The sequence below is a fragment of the Lycorma delicatula genome, chromosome 3 (genome assembly GCF_047948215.1).
Source record: "Lycorma delicatula isolate Av1 chromosome 3, ASM4794821v1, whole genome shotgun sequence".
NCBI lineage: Eukaryota > Metazoa > Arthropoda > Insecta > Hemiptera > Fulgoridae > Lycorma > Lycorma delicatula.
In genome coordinates, this window is record NC_134457.1 from 146,583,725 (window position 1) to 146,596,121 (window position 12,397).

The 12,397-nt window shown below is 29.4% G+C and overlaps 1 protein-coding gene across 5 annotated transcripts in view; it reads right to left on the reverse strand.

Annotated features, from left to right (window-relative positions):
* LOC142322087 (low-density lipoprotein receptor-like) overlaps nt 1-12,397 on the reverse strand; it is an 871,174-nt gene that overhangs the window by 576,792 nt on the left and 281,985 nt on the right. For 4 of the 5 annotated variants that reach the window (XM_075360751.1, XM_075360744.1, XM_075360745.1 and 1 more), the window contains exon 2: nt 2,137-2,175. The exons of the other annotated variant lie outside the window; for it this stretch is intronic. In XM_075360751.1, the coding sequence (XP_075216866.1) occupies nt 2,137-2,175 (39 nt within the window). The remainder of the gene's footprint in view (nt 1-2,136; nt 2,176-12,397) is intronic. 5 annotated transcript variants of the gene reach the window in all.

Below are 12,397 nucleotides of genomic sequence, written 5' to 3' on the forward strand. Positions count from 1 at the left end.
TATTTCTATATTTGATTAAATCTGACCATTTGATTAATAAAAAACTGGTAAAACATTTTACTTCAGATTGCATTAAAAAAACCTTTTATTAAATTATTACAAAAATATTGTCCAACATAATCAATAGCAAATTACAGTTTTTCGCCTTAAAAAAATTAATAACTCGTAAACTAAGGACTAATTTTTTTTTGTTGAAGTAATTACTAACAGGCTGATATTATTTTTAATATTTCTAAGTTTATACCTTAAAGAAAATCCATACACAGCAATCTTTAGTAAACTGCATCGATAGACAATGCTATAATGAAAGAGATCAACATAAATTGTAAACGGAACCTGTGTCAACCAAAAACCTTCATACTAACAACACAAAACCCAAGCACTACAATGTTATCTAACCGTTTGTAATATCTTCCCATTAATTTACTTAAAATACAATTAAAATATTTTATTTTCTGGAAACAATACTACTTTGTCGATGAATTTTTAGATGATTTAATTAAAAAAAAAAGATTGCAATTTTTTAAGGTGAATTTTTTAAATCTAAACACACCGATTAGTCGGTTCACTGATGTAAAGGTTATAATTGTTATACTAAAATAACTGGGTAAATCTTTTGGAATCAAAAGAAAATAGGGTGCATTCTGTTTTTTCGGCGTTAGATTGGATTCGCTGTGGGTTAGTGGGGCGTTGCTCAGTAATAAACCCAAGTCGTCAGGTGTTAAGTTATGATTAAACGTGTTTCGTTTTGTTTCGTCTATCGGAATCAATAGCAGCGAGAAACGTAATGATTCGTTCGGTAGGGGAACGTATTTTTCTCGTTGAAACATGTATTTCGTGAAAGTGACAATTATACTGAATTAGCGAAGCACTAGTTTTCTGAAAAGTTCCAAATAAACCAGTTAGTCACCTTTTCCTCACCGCAACGCAGTTCAAAATCTTATCAAAATATTTCATGCAACAGGCTCTGTTGAAGACGCTGATCGGAATGGAAGACAAGTGAACTAAACGAAAAGAAGCAGTTTGATATTTCGGATGCTATTACCGTAGGTCCATAAACATTAACGCGTAAGTTAGCACAGAACCAATATATTGGACTTGCTACAGCACATAAAGCTGTAAGAAAAGAACTGAAGATCATTAGTGGAAGTTTTCAGTAAAAAAAACCTATGGATCATGTCAAAAAACTGAATTATTGTCAGATGTTTAAACATTTTATTGACCAAAACCCCGTAGGTATCCTCGAGATTACGTTTTTTTTACAGATGAAGCATTTTTTCCTCTGAAAGAGTGTATTAATTCACAAAATAGACGACTGTGAACAACAACTAACTTCCCATATGAATCAAACGAACAATCTTTACAACAAAACGAAAATTGGAGTCTGGGTCGATATGACTAGAACGCCAGTTGTGGGTCAAATTTTTTTTTGAAAATGCAGTTAATAGTGATCGTTATTGTGTTATTTTAACAAACTTCATTAGTCAGTTAACAGAAGTAGAAATCAATAACGGTTGGTTCCAACACCATGGCGCCAAAAAGTCCTCATAGCTAACAGGTCAATGACTTTTTTTTACGAAATGTCTTTGGTGCACGAACGCCCAATCTCACTCACCCAGATTACAGGGCGCAGCGAAACAATCACTGTATCGCAACAGACCACGCACGACTGACGAACTAAAAACCGCAATAACGCCATACGTACAAGACATTCCAGTCGGTTGGTTAAAGTGTTTGAAAACAAACTGAAACGCATACAGTGTTGTATTGGTGTTGGAGGAGGTCATTTTCAACACCTTTTATAAACTAATCCAGTTATTGTAATATCCGTTTCTGTAAAATATGAAATTAAACTGCAAAGTAATAATTAACAATGTATCGTCATTACACTTCCATAATTCCAGCGCACAGCCACTTTCCGAAGGCACTGAATTTTAATCAGTAAATATAGAAATAATATTTAGGAACTATTGCATTACACAACTTTATAAAATTTTGATGTAATGCTTTAATACCATCATTTAAATTAAGAATAACAAAAAAAATGTTTAAGCAATTAACAAAAATAAATATGTTAATTTTTAATTAAATTAACCTAACTGATGAGAATATCATTAATAATATTAATCTTCTTACCAAAATAAGAATAACCAGCTTCCATCCCACTAAGAAAATCTAAGTAAAAACAAAAAGAAATAATAAAACATTAATATAACTTATTTAGAGAAAAAAAAAATTAAAAATTAATAAATTTTGTTGTATGTAAAACAGAAAATGTGCCACAGTTTACAATTGCATGTAATAAAAAAACAAAAATAAATAAAACAAAAGTAAATAAATAATCTAAATTTATTCAAAAAATTAAACTTAAATCAATTATTCTTTATACCGAACACTGATATCACGCGTAAAATACATAATGAGGTGTATATAACCCTTTCCCAATAAAAAAAACAAAACATAGTAGAACTTAAAAGTTTTCGACATGTAAACAGACAATACACATTAACAATTAAGTATTATCTACTCTTTCAAAACAATACAAGAGCGATAATTAAATGATCGTGTAGTACTGTATAAAAAAGAGTCTATTGTAACATTTTTATTTGACTCCAAAATAAGCATTAGAACAGAATAGAAAAGAACAGAGTTCAACTAGTACGCATTTTTACACACATACATATATAGTAAGGGGAAGTCTTTCCTTCAGTTCCATACACACGCCAATCACCTAAAATTGAAATGTTTATTTTTCCTCATAGCTCTGTGAGAGAAATAATCGGGAGTATGGTTCTTAAAATAGTAAGGGAAAAATTGAATAACACGTGAAAGAACTCAATTGAACTGTAAACCATTCGTCCACTCCTCCAAAGAACTACAAATTAACGGCAAAAACAATATACTCATCCATACATACGTACAATTCTAAGACGATTTTGAATGAATTTTTTGAAGACGTTTATATCTTGAATTTAACCGGATTGAAAAAACATCACTTTTATAGCCATCCATTTCATTTTTTAAAATTAAAGAAGCTCCTAACTTCAAAATAAGATTTAAACGTAAGCACATTTAGAGTATAGATTCCAGGTAGCGTAGAGTATTAACTCTAAACCGCTTTTACTGAACTTAATCTTTAAATACTGAAATTATATCGTGCCGAGATTAATTTATTTTAAAGTTATGCCTTCTCATTTATATATATATATATATATATATATACACACACACACACACATATATGCAACATCGTAAAGAAGAACAATCCTATTAGTTGTTTTATCCATTTTGTTAAAAAACATTTAATGTCTACTTTTCTAACTCGGAATACATTTTACCGGATAATGTACTACGAAAAAAAATTCTATCAACAAATATATTCCTCCTCTTTCAAACCCGGCTGACAATGATTTCTAATCATTATGTAATGAGCGTAGATTATTTATTGTATAACGATAGCAAATAATTTCATTTGGCAAATAACAAACCATTAGTTGATAATGTGCAGGTTTAAATTCTACTCAAAATTAGGAACGAAACTTAATAACCCTTGATAAACATCATTAGTGATATTTAGGTAGCACAAAGCTTAAGGTGTTAGACATAGCTTAGGTTTTGTCTGACAGCTTATATGTTACCACTGAGTAAGATTAATCTAGCCTTCGCGGTTACTGAAAAAAAAAAAATTATAAAACTTTTTGCAATATAGTTTTGTGGGTCTTAGGTTTTACGTTACGTTAGGTACATTATAACTATAAACTAAAACTACAAAACGAAACCGATTATCTTAACGAACAAAAAAGTAATACATTTTATGATGTAATAAAAAATGCAAATAAATAGGAAATTTACTGTAATAGGTCACCTTATAAATAGATTTTATGGACGTTATCTGACAATTTTAAGCAATAAAATATTATGGCCTTGTTGTGAATTATAATATAGTTCTGGAACCGTAAAATAATAACGAGACGTATCAAAAGCTAGAAGTACATTTAAACAAATGCTAACAAGATAATAAACTCTATAGATCCTTCATGTACCATACCTCCACATCAGGAATAAGCTATAATAGCAAATACATTGCAAGTATTTACTTTGCATACAAATTACTTCCACATATATTTATTAAATTCAGATGCAAAAAATAAACAACTATTGTGATAACAAGTTACATAAAATATTCATATAATTTATACTCTACATATTTTCGTAATAATATTAAATTAATGTTTTAAAAACAATACTTCATAAAATCCTACAAAAATATTTTCTTTACAAAATAGGTTAATATACCAGGTGAGTCAAAAGTACGGAAACACCTCAACAACTTTAAAACCGTCCCAAATAGAATATAGTAACGTTAAAAATAAGGTATCGGTCAACTACTATACCTTTTGACGAGTAATAGAATTTCAACCCCTTCCTTGGGGGTGGCCCAGTGTTTGTAACCAATATTTGAAATGGTAACACTCTTTGTATTATAGATTACTTTAAAGGTCTCTTCAAGAAAAGAGAAATGATGTAAATAAAAAGTTGGTAAGATGTCTGTACCCTAAATGGTGGCGGGATAAATTTTGTATGTTTAAAAAAATTATGTTGATAATTTAAGAAAATGTTTTAGCAAATAAATAATTTTATAAACATCTGTTTAAATCATTGAATAAATTTATGTAAAAAAAATTAATTAGTAAGCATAACGTTTGCTTATTTACTTGCATTTCATTTTAATACACGTTCGAAATGTCATCCTACTGGAGTTTGAAAATGTACCAGTCGGTTAAAAAAAAGGATAATATGGCATTATACAATGATTCTCTAGTGATATTTTGAACTGATTCTCGAATTCTGTTTCGTAAATTATCTATATATTGGGACTATTATGATAAGTAATATTTTTAAAGTGGCCCCATAGAAATTAATCCGATGTTGACAAATCGATTGATCTCGTTAGCCATTCTATTTGATCCCTTCGATTAATCCATCTTCCAGGAAATAATTCATTTACGATTTGACGTACCTGAAAACCGAAATGAGGCGGGACACCATTTTGTTGAAAACAAATGTTTTGGAAGTTGAAGCTAACGTTTTGAATATTTGGAACGATATGATGGAGAAGCAAAACTCATATTTTACTGAGTTTAAAGTTCCATCAATAAATATAGGCCCTATCAGTCGTCCATCAACAATACCGTACATTTACTTTGACTGGATACTATTTCGACAATCATGAAGATTTACATTGCCGATTAAAAAAACGTGTCCTCATCACTAAAAACTATGTTCTTTAATAAATATGGTTCATCATAATTTCTCAGAACTACAGGCTCCGATAAATTCATTAAGTTCTTGCACCGGACGAATTCTGAAGGGTTTGAAATTTTCACTTTTAAATATTCGAATCGCTGAACTTTGGCTAATGTTGTTATCGAGCCGCTGCTGTTAGAGTTGAGAAATGAGAATTCTCAATAAATTCTTGAATAATCTCTAACGATTTTTTATTATTTGTAGCAAATTTAGGTCTCCCCGGTTTTCCCTTATTACCAATGCTCTTGTTTCTTCAAATCGTTTTTAGTTTTGAAATTTATTTTGTTTTTGATCTTTTCAAACAAACCTACGATTATTATTAAATATTGCATTAAACAATTCGCAAACTTTATTTACCACCTAATTTTATCACCAAAAATGTAATCACCAAATCTTATATCCAGTATCTTATGACTCCAGTATGATTATGATTACTGTCTTCTATTATTACTGTCTGAAATCTTTGTCTAGTATTGTTTATTTATAGCTAACAAATTATGTTAACAAAATTAAACAATAAAAAATGAGCTAAAAAATACAATATAGGAGCTTAAAATGCTAACTACACGTTGAAAAAAAAAAATTAAAAAATTAAATTAAAAAATGGTGGGTGACAAATTCTGAGTTCATATTTGTTTTCAGCATCAAAAAACAGATTAAAATCATGTATCGCATGTTAGGAAACAAAAATTATGTTTATCAATGTAATTAAACAATTTTCTGTCTTAAAAAAATAATACGAGTATCTTTTTATTTCATTTAAATTTTAAAATTTCAAAGTTATAAAATAAATTTTAGTTTTAAATAAATTTAAATCTTTTAAATTTTATTCTAGCGTTTTAATAATTTAACTTTTAAAATAAATTTTAATTAAATTAGATTAAATTTTTATTTAATTCAGTTTAATTTCTTTTTATTTAATTTTATTATCTGAACTTACTAAATTTAGTATTTTTCAAAATCCAAATTTTATCCCGCCGTCATTTTTGTAAAAAGATCGTACCATATTTTAATTTGTACCGTATTTCTAGTCTTAAAAAGACTTTTTTAATATGATGTATCACAAAAAGGGAAATGGATGTTACCGTTTAAAATATTTGAGTTGCAACCTCTGGCCCGTTCCCAAAGAAAGGGTTAAAATTTTATTTCTCGTCAAAAAGTAAAGGAGTTAACCTGTATATACATAACTACACAAATTTTATATTTTAAATTAAACAAAGAAGATAACTTAATTGAAACAATCAAACATAAATAGATAAATGTTAGAAAAAGATAACATTATTGTTGGTAAAGATTTTATATTACCATAAACTTGCTGATGTCGAAACTTTAACAATCTATTTAAGGAAAACAGATTAATGGAAATCCAGACTAAAATAGTATTAAATTTAATGTAAAATACGTGTAAAAAGAAATCTATGTGCAGACTCTATTGTCAAGGATTTTTGTATTCCAATGAAAAAATTTAAATATAATATAAAAGTAAAAATTATGCAATAGATGACACATAAAGAAGATTAGCAGCTAGCTACATTATACATGAGATGAATTATTCTACTATCGGCATTAAACATGATATCTATTCAATAAACGTAAATCAGTTTCTTAGATGTAACTATGTTAATTTTTAAACACATTATTCATATTTATGTTACCCTTCGGGTTAGTCTAGTGGTTAAACTCGTCATCGTATAATCAGCTGATTTTCGAACTCGAAAGAACTAAGGTTCGAGTCCTTGTAAAAGCAGTTGCTTTTACATGGATTTGAATAATAGATTCAGTATTCGTGGATAGCGGCGTTCTTTGGTGGTTGGGTTTCAATTATCCACACATTACAGGAGTGATCGATATGAGTCTGTTCCAGACCACATGTTTACCGGCACATTTACACTTACATTGCAGCTATGTCAGGCCTGGCAAGCCGGTAACGGTATTTGCATTTGTCTATACACATAGACCCGACAGTAGCTGGAAAACTGGTTGGGGAAAACAAGATTCATATTTATGTTATTTATAGCATAATGTAAAATATGTGAACTTTATAACTATTTTGAATTTAAATAATAAATAAATAAAATGCAATTATATTATTTTATAGGATCATAAAATAAAAATAAAAGAAAAACTAACATGTCTGAGTTATAGAAGAATAAAGTAAATGTTAAAGATCATACCATCATTCTCTTCTTAATATTACGACCTACTTCATAAATAATGCCTGCACATGCCACCCAGTATAGGTAGTGGTATGTATTTATACCATAGTGTATATACATACAGTCATTAATAGTAATGTACACACTGCGCTCTCTTTCGGATTTCCTATGTTGTTTTTATGGCGTACTTCTTCAGTTCCTGAAGAAATTATACAATAAATGTGCTTTTATATGTGTAGATAACCTCACGCGGAAAACATTATTCTTTATAGAAAAAGTATACAACGACTATATAAAAGTAATGGCAACTGCTAAAAAAAAATGCTTACACATTGGATACGGTAGTAAATAAGACTAAAACACTGACTGTATTAGCCACACAAGAATGTGAGAAATATTTTTCTGTGCCCATCATCGTACTCTATTTATGCAATCACTGTAATTCATAGTACATCGTCTTCAGAACCATCCAATGCATTCGACAAGCAGCACTTCAAGAATGACTTTTTTAACTATTTATGATGGAAAATCATTCCAAACTTTCAAAATCCATTTTACAATCACAGCTGCTGACGTTCGTTTAATTTTGCCGCTCGGTGTAAGGGGATGATCGTTTTCAGTCAAACACTGATGGTATTGTGGATGAATAGGATCTTTAAAATATTTATTACCGCCGAATTTTCATACTTCCAGGTTGTAATTGTGATTATAATTGACTTGTCATACCTGCAGGAATTACAACTAAATCACGTTTTCCATTTGTCAGTTTTGTTTTAAAATTGTCAGACAAATGACCACGAAAAGCATCCTACACTAACACGCTGTTTCATTTCAGAAGTCCACCCCATACATTCCCATACACATCCTAACCGATCTTGCATTAGATAGCGCTCATCATCCAGGTGTTCTGTTGAGCTGGAACAATTACACCATCACAGAACCTATCTTTTGGCACAGTTTTCCTGTTCAGAATTATATACGGCGATAATTTATTCCCGTCCGCAGTAGCATTCAACATAACAGTTACTCTTACTTTCTCATATTCAGTTGTTTTTACTGTTACTTGTTTTTGTCCCTTCTCACTTACGGTGTAACAATTTAGTAGCATATCAAAGAACACAGCAACTTCATCAGCATTATCAATTTGACCGAGTCAGTACTGTTTCTTTAATCGTAGATCGATTACATAACGTTGATATTGCACGAATTTGTACTCGTAATCTGATGAAAACTTCTGGTTAATGGACTTCTGGTTCTGCGACGCAACGAGAGACATTGCCTTTTCATGAATTTTTCACACCATCCACGACTAGATTTAAATTCAAGATGATTGAAGATGAAATTAATTGATTTTTTATTCCTGGCAGTTTCCCTGGCTTTTAACATCAGTCTACCTCTTGCCAGTGCGATCACCTTTTGTGCGGAGTTCCTTGAAATAGGTCAAAGCAACAGCATCAATTTCTAGATATTTTCTGTGTTTTGGCCCCGAAAAAGATTTCTTCGTTCGTCTAGCAAAAGGTTTCTGTTTCATACTGCGCCACCGACGCAATTCGTTTCGTTTACCGAAAACTGTTTACCGGCGGCACGAATTCCGATCTTATCAGCGTGGACAATATGCGTAATATACCTTGCGTATTAAGTCTGCGTCGTAGTGAAATCCTTTTCCGCGATAATGAAATGGTTAGAAAAACAAAACAAATAGGTAGAACGGAACGGGTGTGAAAAAATTGACCGATTTCAACTACAGTGGTATATCGTACACTTGTTAAACATCGAATGGAGGTTAGACAGGAAACGTGAAAAACCGTTTGTCATAATGCATAGAGCACATGCAAAAATTCCAAACCGAAGACTCATCACTAAATTATGAAGTCAACAGCGATAAAACTGTTGTGATTTAAAGCTGTTTGAGATGAGTCATCTTTCTAGAAATTTGTATATGTTCTATACACGATAAAAAATGTTCTTTCACGTTTCCTGTCTGGTCTCCATTCGATGTTGAACAGGCGTACGGATTCAAAAACTTCAGCTGCACACCTATTAACAATGCGTTTATGTCAAATGACATTAGATCTCCAGTTGCGGACGCACTTCGAATTTAAGATGTACCTGACATTTTGATCCACTAATCTGTAAGAAAAGGTGCGTCTTAAATTCGAAGCAATACGGTATTATCTCTACAATACAAACATCATGTTCAAAAATTACTAATTCATTAATTTTACTTTTATAACTGTTTTTGTTTATTTTCTCGTGGGTAAGGGACCTAGATTTGTTGCTATTTATTTCTAATATTTGTACTTTCTACGAATATTAAAATATGTGTTTATACGTATGTAATGTGATCGGTGTATTCAATTTATTATATTTATTCAATTTTCAATATTTATTTATTTATATTCAATATTTATTCAATTTATTGTATTTATGTGCTTTTACTTTTTCTGAAAGCAGTTTTTTTTTAAATTTTGGATTTATAAAAATAACCTTATTTTTTTATTTATTATTTATTAGTATTAATTAATCGTAAGTGCGTTGACTTTTTTTATACCGTATAAATAAACCGCATAATACTACTTTTTACAGTAAAAGATTGAATTTTAAAATTCCATTGAAAATAATTATGACATAAAATAAATTAAATTAAAATAGTTTTGATATGTACGTGTTCACAATTAAATTTAAATCAACTCGAAAAGATACATAACTTAAACTCTAAGCTTAGAGCTACGAAAAACTAATGATAAAAAATGATTCTATGGTTTTAATTATTTCTATCAGTTAATTTTTTAACAGCGATATAAATAAATTATTCAAAAGTTCTAGTTAGTAATGAGATAATAATAAATATAATGTTAATGATGAATATACAGTATACTGGAAAAATGGAAAACACTATGGTAGGATTGAATAAAAAAAGTGATCGCAATCAAACAAATAAATCTTTATTCTGATCAGAACGTATAAATACATTATACACGTGATTCGGGAGGAAGGGAAATAATCTGGGAATTGATTCTGGAGGTTGCAATAAGGAAAAAACCGTACAACAGATATCCAAAAACGTTTTGTTATCGAATTACGGTAAGCAAAAAATTTCGCTTGGATTTCAGTTCCCCCGGTGAAATGAAGTCATACTGAATTCTTTAAGAGGTTATAAAGGAGTAAACCTAATGGTTTCTTATATTTTATGATCTGAAAAATCGAATAAAATAGGCTCCAGAATTGTACCTCCGTAGTTTTCATGATATCCAATGTAAAACAAAAAAGATTCGATGAGAATAACACGGTTTTTTAGGTGTGAAGTACAATAACTTTGATTAATGATTAATAAATGTGTATATTTTTATTATCAGATTTTGTAGAGAATTTATTTCTAAGAAAATTGATGTAATAACGTCTCTATGAAAAAAAAACAAAAATAAATCAACTTTTCTTATTAAAAACAAAACAAAAAACTAAACAGAAACATGTTACGAATTTTTAAGAATTATAAACAGGTGTGTTTAGTATAATTCATTTAGACCTTTGAAAAATTAAAATACTTTTAATTTACTTCAAAAAACAAAACACTCACTGTGGTTTACAATGTATTAATTTACAATAAATGATGGAAAATTTCACCATTAACATCACTGCATTTTTCATCTCGTTTCCTTCCATTTTTTTCGCCAACCTAATGGTATTTTGGCCAACCTTGATGAGGGAACAAAGCAATATTGTTTCGGTAAAATAAAATCTTTTAATTGCATTTCAAATAAATTGAAGGAAATTTCTCAAATGGTTCCGAAATTTATTAAAAATAGCAACGGAAAAATAATTTAAGGCCTTCCTTGTAAGCCGAAGTATTGATTTGAGATAAACGAAAACAGTTTCGATTTCTACTTTGATAAGGGTGGATATTTGTACTTTTTAAGAATTAGAGACTATTGTTTTTTAATAAAGAGTAAAAATTCACAAATATAAACACAAGGATTATTTAAAGAAATAAAGCTAAATGATAGATATCCACCATCAATTATTCATATCCACCATCACATACACATTCCTATAACTTAAATCACGTCGCGCATATATACAGATATAGTTTGGTAAGGCGAACAATTTTTACAAATACAAAAATAATTTCAAAGTATAATATAATAAACTTAATTGATATTTCAACTGATTAAATAAATGTTAAATAAATTAAAACAAGTTTGTTTTACAAGATTTCTTTAAAATATTCAATTAATTTGGATTTTGCAATAAATTTTATGGTTTACGGTTAAAAAAAAATAAAATAAAAAATAAAGTTTCACGTACAAAACTATACAGCTTTAACAAATTACCAAAATCAGAAAGGGGTGAGTTTTAAATTAATACCGTGTAGTACAAAAATGTCTAATGAAGTACAGTAGAATATAATAAAATGATGTAAACTAGTGTGTATGTGTGCGTGTGCAGGAGCGTACGTTCAGATAAAAGAAAAATGTAATTATAATCACGGCTCTGAGAATGACAATGCTATCTCCATCTATATGCAATACTAATTAAACTTTTAATCAAACACCGGCAAGCGTAGTTGTAAAAGAGAAAATGATGACAATAAGGCAATAGATTGTCAGTATAGCTCTACAAACCATTATGTACCGACGCGCAGCAAGCACATAATTTTAACCAACACAATTCCTGTAGGGGGACTTTGAATTAAGAGGATGGCTCATTTAAAATGCATGAATTTTTTTCTGATCATTTTTAACTTACTTTCATCAAGCAGACAGCCCTATAATAATAGTAATAATAATTGTAATAACTGAATTAATAATTTCTTACAATATTTCATTATAACAAACTTAATTAATTTAACAAATTTCAGCGTTGTAAATTAATTTCTTGTAATTTTAATAATGTTAAACCGCAAACATTGTTATCTTTAACTGTCTTAAATAACA